This window comes from Sminthopsis crassicaudata, chromosome 5, assembly GCF_048593235.1.
Source record: "Sminthopsis crassicaudata isolate SCR6 chromosome 5, ASM4859323v1, whole genome shotgun sequence".
Lineage (NCBI taxonomy): Eukaryota > Metazoa > Chordata > Mammalia > Dasyuromorphia > Dasyuridae > Sminthopsis > Sminthopsis crassicaudata.
The window spans coordinates 268533096-268553677 of NC_133621.1; the positions used below are offsets into that span (position 1 = coordinate 268533096).

Consider the following 20582-nt stretch of genomic DNA (forward strand, 5'->3'; position numbering starts at 1 on the left):
TTAGTCTCCTTAGGGTTAGAAATCTGCTCTATTTCTGTATAGAAGCTATCTATAGTTAAAGCTAGCTTGGCTTTTTTATTCATTTTTTTTAAAGCCCTTAGTGTCTGGCTTCAGGGCAAGGAGGTTCTCAGCTTCCTCTGCAAAACAGGGACAGATAGACAGTAACTGTCCTGCAAAAACAGGCTTGAAGAGTGGACATTCTGCTGCAAAGTCTTACTGCCCTGGGCAGAGCCCCCACTGTGCAGAAATTATGAGTGTCTTGGGCAGAACCCTGCTATGCAGTAGTGTGATTTTCTTTGGAAGTACCCCACTGGGCAGGAAGTGTGCCCTGGGCAGAGCCCCATTAGTGGCTGCCTTGGGACAAGCGGTTGAGCAGCAGAAGTGTCTCTGTTCTGGTAGACTATGGCTGAACAGCTGTACTGGGGTTGTGCTGGGTCACTCCTGGTGCTGGGTGGGTATGGTCAGGTCCTGTTAAACTCTGGTGTTTTGGCGTATATGCTACTTTTGGTGTTTGTGTAATTTCTCTGTTGATCTACTGCTTTTCAATTAAAGCAGAGCAGACAATGTGTGGTAGAGTCCTCCATGCAAATTCTCCACCCACAGGGATCACACTGTGCTCCGGGTCCACTCAGCATGGGCAAGCCTCCGTGTTCTGACTCCCTGGCTGCTCTGGACTCCTCCTACCCGATCAAGACAGACTTTATCTGGCGAAGTTCCAAGTAATCTTTGGCTGGCAAAGTGTTGTACTCCCAATATTTGGGAATCCTACCAGTCAAGCATGATTTCTGAGGCTGAATTAGGTATATAGTAAGTGAGGGTAGAAGGGAGTTCAGAATGAAGCATCTATCCTCTCCACCATCTTGGCTCTGCCCCCCCCCCCCCCCCCCCCCGGGAAGTAGTATTTTTTTTAAAACAAGATCTCTGGTTCTTTTTCTAAAGCTCTCATTTCCTTTCTCCACTTTCCTTTTAACTCTTTTAAGATGTATTTATAATTCTTACTAAGAGAATCTTCAGAGTTGCAGACCAAGTTATCTTACATTTTGAGGCTTGACCTGATGGCTTTTTGCCTCAAGTGTCATCAGGGTTTGAGGTCTGCACTTCCCTATCTCCATAGAATCTATCTATGGTCAGAGTTCTTTTGCTTTTCATTTTTAAATGTTCTGGTCTGCTCTTAGGACAATAGGGAAATTGTCCCAAATTTCCTCTATCTCAAATTTCCTCTACAGGCAACAGTAGTTTCATGCTTCCCTGGGGCCAGGGTTGCTGTCTTCCATCTAGTGCTGTGTAAGCATGGCTAAACCCATTTGTTTTCCTGGGGTTTGGGGTCTCATTATTTGTCTTCTGAAGTTGAGTTGAAAGTCTTTCAGCAGAAGATATTTTGGAAGAACTTCAGGAAAAGTCTGTTTGCTGATCCAGTGGTTTCTGAACCAAGACAGAATAGCTTGTATTATAGTTAAAAGATTCCCAGTAAATTTCTCCAGGGGACAGAATCCACTCTGACCTCAGTCCCTGTATTGTACCTTTGCTGGGCCACCTCCACCCTACCCCTGTTCTTCAGACCGACTTTTCCTGAGGTTCTTCCAAAGTATCTTCTGCTGAAAATATATGTGGATTCTGTCACTCGAAAACCAATTCAGAGGCTTTATGTGACAAAAGGAAGGAAGAGCTCAAAGATTTGTGCATTTTTTGTCTCCTTGATTTTATGTTTTAAAAAACTACCATACTAAAATATCTGCCTAGGGAGAAGCATTAGCTACTTTGATATTTATGAACATAGTTGATATCTTCAGGCCCTCCACTCTTCAGGAAAGTATCTAGAAATACCATTTTTGGCTGCACAGTATAAAATGACATTTTTAGCTTATTTATGTTTAAATGGAAATAAATCATTATTAGATAACTCAATATGTATTATGTTATATAATGAAATTTCACTTAAAATATATCAGAGAGTAGCGGGAACTCTAAATTCTCAGTCTGAGGAGACACAGTGAACATTTTTGCAGGTCCTAACCAGTTGGGTAAACTGGCTAAAGAGCTGTCCTTTACTGTCAGAAGACATAGGTTTAAAACTCACTTCTGATACATCCTAGCTGGTTGACTCTACACAAGTTGCTTAACCTCACAGTGCCTCAACTTAATAATTCACTAAGAATATCATTTGCAATAAAGGCTTCATTTCCAAAATATAAAGAGAATTGACTCTAATTTATAAGAAATCAAGCCATTCTCCTATTGATATATGGTCAAAGGATATGAACAGACAATTCTCAGAAGAAGAAATTGAAACTATTTCTAGCTATATGAAAAGATGCTCCATGTCATTATTAATCAGAGAAATGCAAATTAAAACAACTCTGAGATACCACTACACATCTCTAATTGGCTAGAATGACAGGGAAAGATAATGCAGAATGTTGGAGGGGATGTGGGAAAACAGGGACACTGACACATTGTTGCTGGAATTGTGAATGCATCCAGCCATTCTGGAGAGCAATTTTCAACTTTGCTCAAAAAGTTATCAAACTGTGCATCCCCTTTCACCCAGCAGTTTTACTTCTGGTCTTATATCCCAAAGAGATCTTAAAGAAGGGAAAGGGATGCGGATGCCCATTGATTAGAGAAGGGCTGAATAAATTGTGGTATATGAATATTATGGAATATGATTGCTGTGTAAGAAATGACTAGCAGGATGATTTCAGAAAAGCCTGGATAGATTTACATGACCTGATGCTGAGTGAAATGAGTAGGACCAGAAGATCGTTGTATACTTGCACAACAATACTATATGATGATCAATTCTGATGGATATGGCCATTTTCAACAATAAGATGAACCAAATCACTTCCAATAGAGCAATAATGAACTGAACCAGCTACACCCAGCATAAGAACCACTACATAGAATTCCCAATCCCTCTAATTTTGTCCGGCTGCATTTTATATTTCCTTCACAGGCTAATTGTACACTGTTTCAAAGTCCGATTCTTTTTGGACTGCAAAACAACCTTTTGGTCGTGTGTGTGTGTGTGTGTGTGTGTGTGTGTGTGTGTGTGTATATATGTATAAATTTCTACTTTAAGATATCGAACATGTATTGACCAACCTGCCATCTTTGGGGTGGGGGGGAACGAGGGGAAAAATTAGAAAAAACGGTTTCGCAATTGTCAATGTTGTGAAATTCCCCATGCATATATCTGGTAAATAAAAACTATTAAATTAAAAGAATATCATTTGCAGAGAAATTCCCTGTTTATCAGTGAAGGTAATTTTTATCACTGTGATTTCCATACAAATGAAATCTCATATTCCTTTGGACATAATTAGTTCAAAAGCAATCTGGCAGCATCATTTTCAATGTTTTGGAGAAAGTCAATTTTGGAGAATGATTTATGAATTAAATAACAAAATAATATACCTAGTGAAATGGAGAAATAGTTATCTCTTAGTTCTTTCCCTTAGACTCATGTCATGGTTCGTAGTAAAAAAAAAAGAATTTCTTATTTTATTGCCCAGTACAATATTTTTAAACTATATTTTGCAGTCAAAGATCAGAAGAAATAATAGATGTGCATTGTAAATCATTACTTTTGTTTTTATTTTTAGTTTCCCTTCCCAAGAAGACTTGAATAGAAAAAATACATTGGTTTTCTACTTATTAATCCCTTTCTTCCAGGGATTATAGAGCTTTAGACAGGTTACATTGTTTTGGATCTCTTGCCCATGGAGAAGAGATAGAAATATGTTATGTTATGCTAAACTGAATGTCTGTGGATTTCTCTGATTTATAAAAGGGAATATTCTGCCATGTCATGCTGAATGTGGCAGTACTATATTTCCAAACATTTTATCTGTGAGGACTGTGGTAAGAAAGTCGATCTTTCCCAATATCGTCTTTGCAATCTACTTACATAAAAAAGCCCAAATTAATCATGTTAGAGCAGATTGTTCTTTTTATTTATGGTATTTGCTTAGAGATATGGTGCTCTGAAAGTGCGAAGCAATTAATGTAACCAGATCACTCACAGATAACTCATATTTTAAGACCACCTCTTTCTACCCACCTCATTCAACTTAAAGACATTTATCTATATCACAATTCCCTTTGAATCATATTGGCGTTGCTCAAAAATACATTGTAGAATAGCTTTAAAATTATGCCTTTTATATTAATTTTTATATATTAAGTTTTAATTGTATTTTACTTTTTTCTACAATAGCAGAAGAAAGTTCTTCAGAAGATTCTACAAGCAGGTAGGCTTTGTAGCTTTTGATTAATCTTCTTGGTCCAGTCTTCAATAGGTTTTTCAATTCAGACAAAGCAGACTGTCATGAATCCAAAATTTTTATACTACTATAGTATACTATGCTATACTATGCTATAGAATTTTTATACTATCATATTAATTCATGTTTTTGCTTAATTAACTTTCAACAAATTAGGTTTACTGGACACCTACTAGGTACATGTGCATTTGCACATATATATATATATATATATATATGTACATTATTATGTGTGTATATATGTTTATGCATATATTGCATATGTGTGTGTATATATACACACACATATATGTACACTATGTGTATGTGTGTGCATGTGTTTATTCAAGCTTATTTATCAGATTATTAACTGTTTTGTGTATAGATAGTTGACTGAGGAAGCTGAAGGATTAAGTGACTAGTTTGGGTTCATGAAATCATTATGTGACAAAGGAAGAAGTTGAATCCACTGTATTTTTACCCCCTTCCTACTTCCTATCCACAAAACCCTAATAGAACTATTAATAAATAGTATTTGATGAATGAAGAATGAACCAGCTATGTTCCATATGGCCACACCACATGTTAGCCACCTGGAAGGGGGCTTTTAAATCACATCTGCAATGCAAATATGTATCATCTTCTACTTGCAGAAGTTTTACCTAAGTGCTCAGATCAAGGAGTTATCAACAGGGGCTGGGGGTTAGTCACTGGGACCAGGATCCTAAATTAAGACAAGAGATGGTATTGGAGATTTCTCAGCAAGGAGAGAAGCAATGGTAGAGAAGAGGGAAGCGTCTGGTGAGTAGTTTCTGCTTGGAACTCTTGTAGACAACTATGGTAGAGAGCTAATTTTTACTTTGAGACTTTGGCAGGAATATTCTTCTTTCCAATTAGAGAGATGTGGGCAAGTTGGCATTGTATCTTGAGAAGTAGTAAACCTTTTGAAAACGCACTTCTCTGGAGCTCCTACAAAGGCAAACAGATATGGCAAAGGATTAGTTGTAAAGGTCATTAACAGGAATGACTAAAACAGAGATTGCTAAGTATCTCACTTTTAGTGAGCTCATTTTCCCACAGCACAGAATGTTATTTTGCAGTGTCCTACAGATTCTGTGCTCTTTGTTGCTGTCAGTGTTAAGAGTTACTCTTAATATAAAAGAAGGTGAAAATTCTGGAAAAACGCCTTTCCACTTTCTAGATGATCAAGTAGAATGAAGTATTCCAAGAAATGATAATTTTTTTCTCTTAAATAAGGAGGAAGGTGAAGAGAAAAGAGGCAAAGTTGGGAGTGATTGTCTCGGGAGATTGGTGGGAAGAGTCCCCTGATCCCAAGAAGCTGAACATTTGGAACCTTTCTTCCTATATTTATTTAAAAAATGAAGTATTAGAACTATAAAGCACCCAGAGCAGTTCCTAATATGACAAATTCAACGGAGATATTTTCACAGCCCCATAGGATGGCATTGATTAATGTGAAATAGCTTAGGGGCTAAATCAAATATGATTAAGCAAGATGTTTCAAGTGACATGGCTTTTTAAAGTCAGAGGGAAGTAAGTCCTTGATGTAGAGAAAAGAGCCCATTAGAACAGAGTTAGGAAGGGAACAAGGGGGGGGGCCTAGGTAAGAACAAACTCTCATGTACATTGTATCTATGGGAGTTGTTGCAGGATACCTAAAGAGATAATTGAGTCAGTCTTTTAGATATGCTAACAAGATAGTCCCAGGAAATTGATCTCTTTTTCTATGGGATTATGGTTGATGGACATGTTGCAGCATTTACATTATTCCTGTTAATGGTATTATATTATTCCTCTTTTAGATGTGAATTTAAGGGGAAGCAAATAGGAACATGATTTTGAAGCTCTAAGAATCTGGAAAGAAAAATAAAAATTTGGAAGTTAATAAAAAAATTCAGGAGGCCTTGAGAAGTTTAAGTAAAAAGTAGAGTTAGTTGAAGTGAAAATTGAGAAGCTGAGTTGAAGATGATAGATTCCAACTAAAGGAAGAAAAGAAAGTGAGCCCAAAGAGGATTTGAGGAGATGGAAAAGACATAAGAAAGAAGACAAGGTGAAGGCTATAAAGAGGAGGAAAAGGAGATGAAATACAACTGAAAAATGAGAAAGGGAAGAAGAATGTTAAAAAACAGGACCAAATAAGCAGTCAGTTCTCAAGTTTAAGAAGAAAGGAAGGGAGATTGCTCATGTGTATCAAAGTATCAGAGCAAAAGGAATGAAGGAAGGAAGGAAGGAAGGAAGGAAGGAAAGGAAAGGAAAGGAAAGGAAAGGAAAGGAAAGGAAAGGAAAGGAAAGGAAAGGAAAGGAAAGGAAAGGAAAGGAAAGGAAAGGAAAGGAAAGGAAAGGAAAGGAAAGGAAAGGAAAGGAAAGGAAAGGAAAGGAAAGGAAAGGAAAGGAAAGGAAAGGAAAGGAAAGGAAAGGAAAGGAAAGGAAAGGAAAGGAAAGGAAAGGAAAGGAAAGGAAAGGAAAGGAAAGGAAAGGAAAGGAAAGGAAAGGAAAGGAAAGGAAAGGAAAGGAAAGGAAAGGAAAGGAAAGGAAAGGAAAGGAAAGGAGAAAGGAAAGGAAAAAGGAAAGGAAAGGAAAGGAAAGGAAAGGAAAGGAAAAATGAAAGGAAAAAGGAAAGGAAAAATGAAAGGAAAAAGGAAAGGAAAAATGAAAGGAAAAAGGAAAGGAAAAATGAAAGGAAAAAGGAAAGGAAAAAGGAAAGGAAAAAGGAAAGGAAAAAGGAAAGGAAAGGAAAGGAAAGGAAGAAGGAAAGGAAGAAGGAAAGGAAGAAGGAAAGAGAAAGAAAGATGTGCTAACACATCCTAAGGAGCTGAGAAGAGAATGGTTTTGTGCTAGTGAACAGGGAATAAAGATAAATTGGATTCAAGTCCCCCCTTTGTTATATTGAGCAAGTGTGCCCCAGAAATTTTTCCCATAACAGTTGCTCATCTGCATTATTTTCTCTCTGAAATTTCCCTACATTAATCAAAGACAAATAATGTACCCCAACTTGAATTCTGAACTCAACCACTCTCTCCCTCCAGCGCAAGTGAATTGAAAAATCTGGAGTTGAAACTCCTTGAAAGTAGATTACCACAGGGATTGTAAAAACTTTTTCTAGCAAGGAAGATAAACATTTACTTTTACAATAAAGACTTACTGAGACTGGAACGCATGATATATTCACATATCTAAAGGACAACTAGGCAAAGCAGTGGGCACTGTGTCCTGGGTTTGGAATCAAGAAGGGTCATCTGAGTTCTAATCTAGATCAGATACTTATTTGGTTATGATTCCAGGCAAGTCTCACTTAATCCTGTTTTCCTGAGTTTCCCCATCTGTGAAAGAATTGAGGAAAGAAATGGCAAACCACTTTAGTACCTATGCCAATCAAATGCCAAATGGGATCAAAGAATAAGAGACTACTGAAATGATTGAACAACAAATACAACTCATATCTAGAGCTGAAACCTGTTGAGGGTAATTGTCACAATTTAGAAGGGAAGGTACAGAGAACAGTGACATGCTATTACAAATAGATTTCCAAGGTTTTAATAATTTGGGAATTTATAATGTCCCATTGTGTTTGTTTATCAACTTTAGAAAAGTGTAAAAATTAAGTGAGATTATTCTGGAGGAAAGAGCCCCTGATAGCTTCTAAACTAATATTTTCTTCTCTACCAAAATGAATCTTGGAATAGGAATAGTTGATTATATCTTCTATTCAATCATCCTTTGTAACATATCATTGGGTAACAAAGAACCTTGCAACAACTAAAAAGTTTTCTTGTTCATGATTGACTTCTGGAAATAAAAGAACTAATTTTTGGTTTCTTTTTGAAAGATACTCTGACATACCAGAATGGAAAATTCTCCAGCTAATCACAGATAACGAATTCAGTTTTGATATGGAGGTAAAGTTTCTTTATTGATTTTTTTTTCTACTCATATTTCAGTTTAGACAGTGCTTTGTTTTGTTAAAAGATATTGTAAACATACTATACAATCTCTTTAGTTATTTAATACCAAAGATCCAAATGGAGTTAAAAGGACCCAAATTATTTTAAAGCAAAGAAGCTTTTTTTCTGCATCAGACTTTCAAGTTTCCCCACCTCTAAGTTTTGTTGTGTTTTTTTTTTCTTCTGAATAACTAACTGAAACCAACTTTTATGCAATTTACATTCTGCTAATATTTCTCTATCAGTCTCCATATTTTCTTGTTACCTTTGTATTTAACTATGCACTGAAAAGAGTCTTAGATTTGGAGTGGAGAACCAGGCTTCAAATCCCATGACTTACACTCTAAAATAAATAATATTATGATGTTCCTAGAGGTCTCTTCTTGCTCCATATCTGTGATTCATTCCATAATAATACTAATTTTCTCTAAAAGTTGGTTGCACCGGTTGCTCCTGATTTTTTATTACAAATAGAGCACCTATGAATATTTCTGTACACATAGTTCTTATTTTTCCTGTCCTTGCTCTTTTTAGGATGAATTCTTAGCAATGGAAAAAAAAATAGTATTTTGATTCTTACATATTGTTTTCTAAAACACCTGGACCAATTATAGTTCTCCTAGTGGTATATTAGAATTTCCCACGATTTGTAAATTTTTTTTTTGTTTTTCTATGACATTTTGTTTATTTGTAAAATTTATTTTATTTGAAAAAAACAGTAAAAAAAATAAAAACAGAAAAGGAATACAAAACAAAATAAAACAAAGCAAAAGATAACATTGTCATGTGCCCTTCAAAAATTCAAGGAGAATTAAAAATATACATCAACAAATTACCAGATAAAGAAATTATATATTTATTAGAAGAAATTAAGTTCATGAATATCCATTTTTTCTTTACTTCTTTGTAAATTGTTTTCTCTGCCGTATAACTTATTTACTATACTCTTTCCTTTCATCTACCCTCTCACCCTCAAGAAAGCTACCATTAAGAAAATATATATTTATGTAGACATATATAGACACACACACACACACACACACACACACACACACACACACACACGACTTTCCTATCCCTACTGATTCTAATTAAATTCTGTTTTATAACTTGTCTTGTTATTACTTAACCTCTCCCCACTCCAGGATCCCTCCCTTGTCTTCTTTCCTCACCCTTTGCTTCCCCATCTGCCCACCCCACTACCCTTACTTCTTTATAGATTTTTGGAGAGTGCTCTACTTTTCATATTATATATGTAGTGTTGAACCCATTCCTGATGTGAGTAGGTTTTCAGAACTGAGTCTTCCCTCTCTCTAATGCTTGCTTGTATTCTTCTTCTATGCTTTCTTTCTATTACATAATTACTATTTTTATCTTACCTCTACCAGTCTTTCCTTTGAGCTACCTTACTGTTGATGTAAATCTTAAAAGCATAGTATACATTTCCAGGGAAAACCAAACAATATTTTGATGTTTAAACAGTTTCTCTATGCGGAATTCTTCAAAATTGCTCTTTAATATTGTCCCTTATATGTTAAATTTTCTGTTAAGTTCAGGTTTGGTTGAAAGAAAGTCCTGAAAATTTGCAAGTTCATTTAATATTCATTTTTTATCATTCAAAATTATAGATAATTTTGTTGGATGTGATATTTTTGGCCATAGGAATAGCTTTTTATTTTTTTTCCTGTTGTGGATAGATTGATTCCAGGACCTGTAGACCTGTAGTCTTCTATTGTAGGTGCTGATAAGTCTTGCACAATTCTAATTGTAACAGCTCCAATGTTTTGATTTTTTTTTTTTGCTTTTTGCAAAATTTTCTTTTTGATCTGGGGATTTCACTATTTGACTAGAATATTCCTGTTTATTTTCCAAAAAGAATCTTTTGTGGTGGTGATCAGGGGATTTTTTCTATTTCTATTTTTCCCTTCATGTCCTATCACTCCAGGACTGTATTCGTGCATTATTGTGTCAAGGTCCATTTTTTTGTCAAAAAGTTATAACAGTGAGCTTATTCCTATATTTTCTTTTCTTGATCTGCTCTTCACATCTTTCAGTTTTCATATAGGATGTTTTACCTTCTTCTATTTTCTCATTCTTTATAATCTATTTTGTTATTTCTTGGTTTCTCATAGCTTCACTGGCTTCCCTTTATCCAATTCTCATTTTCAAATTTCATCTTTGAGACTCTGTCCCTCCTTTGCTAGTTGGCTAACTTTTTTTTTCATAATCGTCTTGTTTTCATTGTTTGGCTTTTTATTTTTATTTTTTAAAGTTTTTTCCTCTATGTCTCTCATTTGATGTTTGAATTCTTTTTTTAATTCCTCCATAAATTCTCTCTGGGCAGGGGGCCATTTCACATTACTCTTTGAGGTAGAAGAAGCTTTTTGTTACTAAAATGTCCTCCTCTGAAGATGAATTCTGGTTTTCTCTATTCCCATAATATGATTTAATGGTGGGAGTCTACTTTGCTGGCTCATTTTTTTTTAATAAGAAGTATAAACATCTCTAATCATAGGATTGGAGGATGGTGCCTCAAGCTTCCCTTGAGATCTCCACTCTGATCAGGAATTCCAAATCAAGAGCTCCACCTTCACCAAGTGCTGATTTCTTCCTACCCAGGGCCTTCTCTCTGCAGCACAGTGGAGCCTGGAATTCCCAGTCATCCAGGATTCACTCTGTCTTCCTAGACTCAAACCCGAATTTGACAAAGAGTGGGGTGGAGTGAAAGTTTCTGCCGAGACTCCAGCCATATCCAGATAGCTGAGAGGCTCCCCACTTGATGTTTCTGTGTAGTTTGCCTGGAGGTGTTTGCACATCAGACAAGTTACTCCTCAATCTTGGGGCTTTTTGGATTGTATCAGAACCCCTGTCCTGCCCCAAGTTATCTTGATCTATCACCAGTGTTGGCCCTGAGGCACAAATTTGTTCTATTTGTGGGGAAAATCTGGAGAGCTTCAAATTTACCAACTTGCTCCTCCATCTTCCCAGAATTCTCTATTCTTTTTAATTTTTCACCTTCTTAAGGTGATAAAATAAACATGTTGATTTTTAAGTTTCTTTCAGTGGTGGGAAACTGGAACATTTTTCATGAAGTTAATGATATTTTTATTGTCATTTCTTCATTTTGAGCTATTTTGCTAGATTTAGAGATTAAAAGATATGTGTCAGATACAGTCAATCTTCAGCTGTCATGGAAGTCACATTGTTAGAAAATGATTTGAAAGTCAAACTATACATAGAATATATGGGAAATGGGAAAGAGGGCATTCAATTCCAATGACCACCAAACCAAAGTTCATCTTTACCTAGGAATGATTGACCATATTATTTCTAACCTAGAAATACTGTTGAAGTAATTTTCTGACATGTTCCCAGATGAATCCTTTGTCTTTGACCTTTTTCCAGCTTCCTTTTACTCATTAGAATTTAAGCTCCTTGAGGGGAAGGCTGCCTTTCCTTTTACTTGTATTCATATTCACACCATTGTACACTGTGTCTGACACACACACACACACACACACACACACACACACACACACACACACATATATATATATATATATACATACACATGTATAGGCATATATTTATATAATAACTGCTTAAAAAGGATTTTTTTCTAAGTTATGTAATCTTGTGACACTAAGATTGATTACAGTTTTATTAAGGTATTATTTATACAGTCTGTGTTTAGAATTTGTCTTAAAAAAAAAAAAAAAAGAAATCTCATTTCAATGTGTCCTAATCTACTTTCTTCAATATTCTTTGTTGTAATGAGATATATTTCTGTAATGTTCTTATTTAGAGGACCCCTTGAGTGTTGCATTAGATTTTGGGAGCATAATTATAATAGATCTTTGAGTTTTAAGTCCAGACATGTAAATTTTCATAGGCAATGGAATGCACAGACTTCTTTAATCTATAAAAATAAGATGAATAAGACTAATGAAGGGAATAATACATATCAGCTGCTCCACAAATTTGCAGCATTGTGGCTTTCATTTTTCATCTCTACTTTGCATGCAGGTTGTTATCATGAAAGTGAACATGAGGTTACTGACTTAATCTCACAAATACTTGAATTTGCAAAAGTTAAAATATATGCATATTGAGAGTTGAATGTATATCTTACATATTGTTATTATCTAACTTAGTTTATATAGAGATTTGAAATATTTTCCAACCTTTTTCTATTCTTTTAGTTTCAAAAGCACGTTTTTGTTTGTTTGTTTATTTGTTTGTTTGTTACACAGATCTCTATATAATCAGACTTATTGATTTTTGTCTGCAGTACTTACTATGTTTGATAACATGGATCCTGCATGGTGGATCAAAAATCTTATTGTTTTATTATAGGTTTTAATTTTAAATATTTAAGTTAATAGGATCAACTAGTTGGATAAGTGGTAAGGGCAGTGGTTTTGCAACAAGGAGGACCTGATTCAAATGTAATATCAGACACTTATCATGTAATAGCTGTGTAACCTTGGGCAAGTCACTTAAACCCAATTGCCTCACCAAAAAATAAGTCATTATTATTAGTAGAGTTTATTGTAGTGTACTTATTGACCTTACCTTTCACTACTTGCCTAAAGAAATTCTAAGTACTATAGAAATTTTGTTCTCTGCCTATGCCTTGTATTTTCTAATCTTCAAGACTTTAGAGTTTCTTCTCAAAATGTATTTCTCCACCATTTACCTGTTGCCTTTGTAAACTGTAGTTTTATCTTCCTTTATACTATTTTATCTCTTCCTCTATGGAAGCAAGCTCTCCCCCTCTTTTGAGGTCTATTGATACCACATTTTTCCTTGGGCAAAAAAAATCTGGGTTTTTTTTAGACTCTCCCATTGAATCTAGTAGAGTAACTTACATATAAAAATATGACTTAATGATGTTTTTTTTTCCTTAGTAAATTTGTTGGATTAGTAATGGGTTATATATCATTGATAAATAATAAATATTTATATAGTACTTTTCCCATGGTAGATATTATACTCAGCACATTACATTTGATTCACACAACAATCCTCAGATGTAAATACTATTATCATTACCATTTGACAAATGAGGAAACTGAAACAAATAGCTGTTAATTAGGATTACTGCAGGGTCACACAGCTAGTAAATGTTTGAGAGAGAAATTGAAATTGAACTCAGATCTTTGTGAATGCAGCTTCAGTGCTCTAACCACGATTTTTGTTCACATGTCCATATTTTTGGTAGGTATTTTGGGGTTTGTGACCCATATTTCTTTATTTTGTAAACATTGGGTTCCAATTTCATGGTCCCTTGTTTTAAGACATTTTGAAAAGTCTACTTCCATTCTGTCTGTTACTTGCTTACATTTCTGGCTGCTTGCAGTAAAAAGGCAGTACAATACGGTTGTGGCTTAGGGCACTACAAAAAAAAAAAAAAAAAAAAAAAAGAAAGGATGATAACAGGGATTAAAATGTCTAGAGAGGATTTTCAGCATGTTGGCAAAATGGACATGTTTGTAAGGGATATGGAATAGATTACAGAAATTAAAAATAAATAATAGAGTTGGCATGAGTGAGGGGGGAAATCTGTTGGAGGAGATGGGATGGCACAGGGTCACCTGAATAAGTTTTAAAGCTCAAGCTTGGTAAGGAGTAAGCCTACTTCATCATGCAAGGTAGGAATGAAGGAGATATTGGCAGAAGGCATCTGAGAGATAGGAGATGTGGAAGAGAAGAGGTGAGGGAGCTCATTTCAAACAGCCTCATTTTTTTTAGTAAAATTTGAAGCAAATTTCTCATTTCAAAGTGTGGGCAAGAAAGAAACCATGGAAAATTTGAGAGAGGATGAAAAGTTGTGGAAGAGCTGCTGTGGGGATTGGGATAGTCACTTGATAAGGAAGGTATCATAGGGTTCCCTTAAGGGTCCAGTTATATATCATAAATTTGTGGTGGTAGCAATTGGAATGGATGAATGATTTTCTAATTTTTAATCCATTTCCTATATAAACTTGTGTTTTTATTTTATAAACCTAAAAATATTTCTTTGAATAGTGTTCCATAAGTTTACAAAACTAAAAGAGACCTATAACACACACACCTCACACACACACACACACACACACACACACACACACACACACATAGTACAAGACTTCTGTTTTAAATATGTATTTTTTCTATCGAGTAGAAGTCATGGATGACTTCTAAAGTCTTTAAGGGTCCTCTAACTTGCAAATTTCCATTGTCCTAAGTACCGTAATAAATATGTGATTTTACCAAGACAGGGTATAAGCCTATCTTGTCTCAGTAAGAATGCTGTCCTACTTTTGCCTTTTTGAAAGTCACATCGTTTTAAACTTATAGCACAATAACTAATACGTGTAGGTCTTTGTCACAAGACATTCTAAGAAAAACAATTTTGCCCCAGTGTGTACATATTATATATAGCTATATTTTTTCTTTTCAAATTGTACATACTACTGCTGAGTCCAATACAAAAGAAATGACATAATTAATTGTGCTTAATCAGGAAAGACAAGAGGTAATACTTAGGCCTTAATAATAAGGTCAAAACTTGATTGGCAGAAAAGAAGGAGGAAAACTTCTAGAAGAGAGGATAGGCAAAAGATAGGGATGTTTCCAAGTAATGTAAGTCTTGACATTTAGCTATAATAGAGGACCTGTAATGGGAACATAAATTATTTTCTATAAAAGAGAGAGTCTTGGGAGTCACTGTCTTTTCATATAGAGTATAATAACATATTGAAACATATTTTTAAAAAACATTGAAATCAGACTGAAAGATTACCTGGAACAGATATACATTATAGGCCAAAAAGTCATTTCAGTAGGATGCAAGATGATAAAATAAAACAAAATGGAGTGGTTGTGGAAATATGAAATGTTAAACAATAACTTGTTCATTTTAGAGAAAGATTCAGCAGTATGTACCCATTATTGGGTTGCAGAGAGAAAAGGCCATAACTGAGTTTTTTAAAGGCTAAGTACCTGTAAAATATAAGTATCATAAATAGAAATGAAGAAGTTGCAAAGTTTTGGGGGGCTTATATGATTACAAGCTGACAACTTTTTAATGTGTTGTCGGGAAACATTTCAATGGAATTATCTCATAGATTGCTTAAATTTTAGGAATTTGAGAAAAGTCAGATGGTTTCCATTTCTTCTGGCAAATGAGTGTCAGAAATCTGAATTACAGCACAGTCTCTTTTGCAACAAGAACAGTTAAATGGATTAGCTCTCAGCTTTATGTTGGAAATAACCAAAGATAGAAGCATAAAATATGAAAACAAGAAAACAAATATGCCTGTGCTTACGAATGTATGTAAAATGAAGAAAGGAGACAGTTTTTTGTATCAGATACCACTTGAGAAATTAAAAAAAAATAAAAAACAACCTCATGATTTGGAGGGTCCTTAAGTGAATTAAAGCAAGCAAGCAGAGGGGCAGCTAGGTGGAACAGTGGATAGAGCACCAGCCCTGAAGTCAAATGTGATCTCAGACATTTAACACATTTTAGCTGTGTGACCCTGGGCAAGTCACTTAACCCCAATTGCATCAGCCAAAACAAGGAAAAAAAAAACATCAAGCATGAGAACAAGAAATTAAACCAAGAGAAAAACTCCTAATCTAAGTATGAGAGAGGGGTAGAGTTGGATATTGAATACCCAACTAGTAACAATGAATTATATAGTATAATAGATCTGCATTGTGGTTAAGTTAAATTTTCTGTTTCTGTGATGATTAGAGAAATGCCACTGGCAAATTTATATAAGACATATTCTCATCTTTTTTATATACTTTTTAAAACATTTTGTCTTTTGTTTGTTTTTCTTTGTATGTATTTTTGTATTAATGTATATATATATATATGTATATATATATATATATAATTCTATATATATATATTTATAGTAGACATGTATATATATTGGAATAAGTGTATAATATATATCAGTGTGTATATGTTTTAGATACATATACACATTTCAGACATACATACATATATAGATAGATAGATCGATAAATGAATGGATAGATGGATAGATAGGTCAAACATAGATCAAATTGGACTGGCCAAGGCTTTGTTGTCATTTAATCATTTTATTTGTGTCTGGCTCTTCAAGAGCACATTTAGTATTTTCTTGTCAAAGGAATAGAAATAGTTTGGCATTTCCTTCTTAGTAAGGAATTGAGACAAATGAGATTCAATGAATTGTCCAGGGGCATACAGCTAGTGTCTGAGGCCAGAATTTAATTCATAAAGAGCAATCTTTCTGATTCCAAGCTTAGGCCTCTATTAAATAGGCCACTATTTAAGAGGGATTATGTACAAAAACATTTTCTTCTCACATATATTTAGCATGTGAAAAATATTATTTTATGTATTATGTAATGACAATCATAATGATATCCTGAGTTAGAATTTTATCCTTCCTTACAAGTTCAACCATTTCTGTATGAAAACTCAGAGTTATCTCCTCTAAAGAAAAAAAAAAGATAGAAAATAATCATGAAAAGTGTAAGCATGAAACGGTTCTTTTGAAGAAAATGTTGTAAAAATATTGTGTTTTCTATAGATCCTTCTCTCTAGGTGGAAATTCTTCACAATTTAATTGTAGAAAACATTTAGGAGTACTTTAATCAGTGGACTTGTTAACAATTTTGTTGATGTTTTCATTTTATCAGTGTTCTTTTGAAAGTGTCTTGGAAAGATCTTCAGAACATATATTTGCATCTACAAGTCAAAATATACAAGACGTTATTTCTTTGGGACAACATGAAGGTAAGTTTATATTGTGTAGAAAGTGGGGTTTCAATTAAAAAAGGAAAAAGAAGGGGCAGATAGGTTAGGCAGTGGATAGAGCACCAGCCCTGAATTCAGGATGACCTGAGTTCAAATCTATTTTCATGCACTTAACACTTCCTAGTTGAGTATCACTTAACCCCAATTGCCTCAGCAACCAAAAATATAATGTATGTGAGAGCTGGAAAAATAGGGGATAGAATGTTGGGGCTGGAGTAAAGTATCATCAAATAGATAGAAGATAAGAAATTGCATGTTGTCCCACTGCTACTCACAGTACTATAATCAATATTGTTGAAGGCAAGAGGTTAATGGACAAAGAAATAAGCTATACATGATGTGGAGTGACTAATTGGCTCTAGGAAGTGTCTCTGCTAATATTCCTCCAGCCTTTGCAATGTGCTTAGTTTTAGCAAACTGAATGAGTTACTTTTCAGCTGAATTGGTTAGTTATACAGATGACAACTTCTATGATATGAGGTCATGTCACATCATTTATTTCTTTCTTTATTTGTTTTTTGGTGATAGAGACTAGACCTTAAACTTCATTGAAACAAAGCCTCAGAGAATTGCCTAGAGCACTGAAAGTTTGTTCATAGTCACACAACCAGTGTGTTTCAGAGGTGGAACTTGGGCTGAAACCTTCCTCATTGCAGGCCTGCCTCTCTAACTTCATTGATGTCTCTCACCCCCAGATGCTGAAGTCTTTAATTTATTTACTTCCTGTAAAGTGTAACCTGAAGATACTTGTCATAAAAATTCATTTTTAAAAACCTTCAGAAGTTGCTAGATTATTCTGTTTCTGTTCAGACTTTTGTACTCTAGCATAATGTCAATAAATGTTAGTAAGTGAGAAAGGGTGAAAAAAAGAGCAGGCAATAGGAAGTGAGAAATAGATAGGGGAAGATGCTGTTTTGGAACCAGGGTGGGGAGAGAGCAACCAAAGACTCCTTTCCTTTCACACTGAATAGGAGGAGCTCCAGATGTCCTTGAGAGTTCTTTGTTGGCCTACTTTGCTGAACCTTAGAGTCTAGTAACAATAGTTTAAGAATGTTAAAATGAGGTGAACGGAAAATACAAACTGAAAAAGAAAAGTTTTCACATAACTGGGGAAGGGGAGAGGGAAATCACTTGCCACTAATAATTTAGCAGATGCAGAAATGGGGGCCCCTAAAGCCCTGGACAGGAAGACTCTCACCTTTTCAGCCCTACTTCGTCCTGTTTGTGTTCCCTCTTTTTCATCCAAACTATTTTCATCATTTTCCTACATATTGTCCTGCCCTGTGTCCTTTCAGGCCATCTGGTGAAATCTCCCTTTTCAGAAACTTTGTCATGTGCAAACTCCATAAAGTTTTTCTGGAGTTTACTAGTCTTCTTGATAATTATTTCCCAATATCTCAATTTGTTGGTTTCTTTTAAAGGCATATTCATTATACACATGATCAACTGGGGCAGCTTGTTGGTATAGTGGATAGAGCACTAGCTCTGAAGCCAGGAGGACCTGAGTTCAAATCTGTCTCAGACACTTCAACTTCCTAGCTGTGCAACCCTGGGCAAGTCACCTCCATTGCCTCAGCAAAAAACAAAAACAAAAACACGATAGACTAAAGTTACAAAGTACCTACTATTATGTACATGACACTGTCATCCATTGTAAGGCTTATTCAAATTAGATACAATACCCTTTTGTTTTTCCGAACTTTTCATAAAGGGAACTATGGATCAAATGAGTTCATTGTTCCAGATATTCTAGAAACTGATGGACAGAAGGTGACTTCTCCTATCCAATGAGTATGAGTTATATATTGTCTACTTCATTAATTTCTGAGGTAAAAAAAAATAACATCATCACTGAACTGTCAGACTTGCAATGGCGCCCACACAGAGTATACACATAGGAAGAAATATGGGTCACTTCTAGCAGCACATATGCTATCAGTCTCTCCTGTCCACCTGTCCATAGTCACTGAAACACTGTCTTCCCCAATCAGAAAATGGTGCATCCATGAATGAAGGAAACAAAACAAAACAATAAGGGTAGAAATGTATCAGGCAATTTGTCTATTATGTATTTAGAAAGAGGAAAATTAATGACTTTTTTAGCCTAGTTTTATGAGCAAAAATATTAATAAGCAAGTTAGTTAAAATGGTTATATTACTAATTAAATCTGTTTCATGCTGTTATGGAAGCATTTGTTTCCATTGTCAACGTTCTAACCCTCCTTCAGTTTCTTAGTGCCGAGTAGACTGATATATACTAAGCCTAACTTTATATAGTTTATGGTAGTACAAAATTTGTTAAGATGTTTTGGACTGATGTATGATAAACTAATTTTTATCATAAAATAAATGATATTCAAAGTTTTAAATTTTATTTTCTGAGATGTATTATCAATATCTCTGTAAATAGCTTGGTTTTTCATGAATGTTAATTTATATAAGTTGAGGGGAATTTTACATGGTAATAACATTGAATTAATAATTGCAGAATTAGACCAGTGATGCTTTTTTAAAAATTACTTACAAAACTGAAAGGTTTTAAAATGAGCATCTCACAAAAAGCTTAAAATCTAGCAGTAGATTGAAATAGCAAAATAATCAAATTAATTAATTAATAAGGTAGAAATTTCTGATATTTTATGACTTATCTGAACATAGATTACAATAGATAAAATCATTATCTGTCACAACTGTCATTACTGTTAATAAGGAGAGGATTTCATTCATATAAGAAAAATAATTCTAAATAAAATAAATTTTCACTTAAATATTACTTAGACTTGAAACAAGAATTGAAATGTAAAGGACCACCAGATGGAAGCCAGGACATTTTTGATAAAAGTGACCAGGAACAGGTATGGAAAAGTGATGTTAAATTTTCCTTTTTTACAGATTTTTATTAAAGCTTCTTATTTATATACCATATGCATGAGTAATTTTTCAACATTGATCCTTGCAAAATCTTGTGTTCCAAATTTTCCCTTTCTTCTCTTCATCATTTTCCATAGATGGCAGGTAATCCAATACATGTTAAATATGTTAAAATATGTGTTAATTCCAATATATGTATACATATTTATATAAATATCTTGCTGCACAAGAAAAATCAATTGAAAAAGGAAAAACATAATTGACAAAGGAAACAAAATACAAGCAAACAACAGAAAGAGTGAAAATGATATGTTGTGGTCCATTCTCAGTTTACACAGTCCTCTTTCTGGGTGTAGATGGCTCTCTTCATCACAAGATTATTGGAATGGATCTGAATCATCTCATGGTTGGAAATAGGCACATCTATCAGAATTGATCATCGTATATTCTTCTTGTTGCCATGCATGATGATTTCCTAATTCTGTTTATTTCTCTGAGCATCATCATGTAATTCTCCTCAGGCCTCTGTAAAATCATTCTACTGACCATTTGTTATACAACAATAGATACTGTAATTTCTGATATTTTATTTTAGTAAAAGTGTCTTTCATACAAATTTTACTGGAAGTGATTTTCAGAACTTAGTGTACTTTAAAATGTATTTTTGTCTTTTTTTTAGGA

The 20582-nt window shown here is 34.5% G+C and overlaps 1 protein-coding gene across 3 annotated transcripts in view; it reads left to right on the plus strand.

Moving 5' to 3' along the window:
- Positions 1-20582, plus strand: part of LOC141544617 (uncharacterized) — a 115620-nt gene that overhangs the window by 85369 nt on the left and 9669 nt on the right. For all 3 annotated transcript variants that reach the window (XM_074271011.1, XM_074271012.1, XM_074271013.1), the window contains exons 10-13: positions 4220-4253; positions 8113-8182; positions 16913-17009; positions 19809-19885. In XM_074271011.1, the coding sequence (XP_074127112.1) occupies positions 4220-4253; positions 8113-8182; positions 16913-17009; positions 19809-19885 (278 nt within the window). The remainder of the gene's footprint in view (positions 1-4219; positions 4254-8112; positions 8183-16912; positions 17010-19808; positions 19886-20582) is intronic.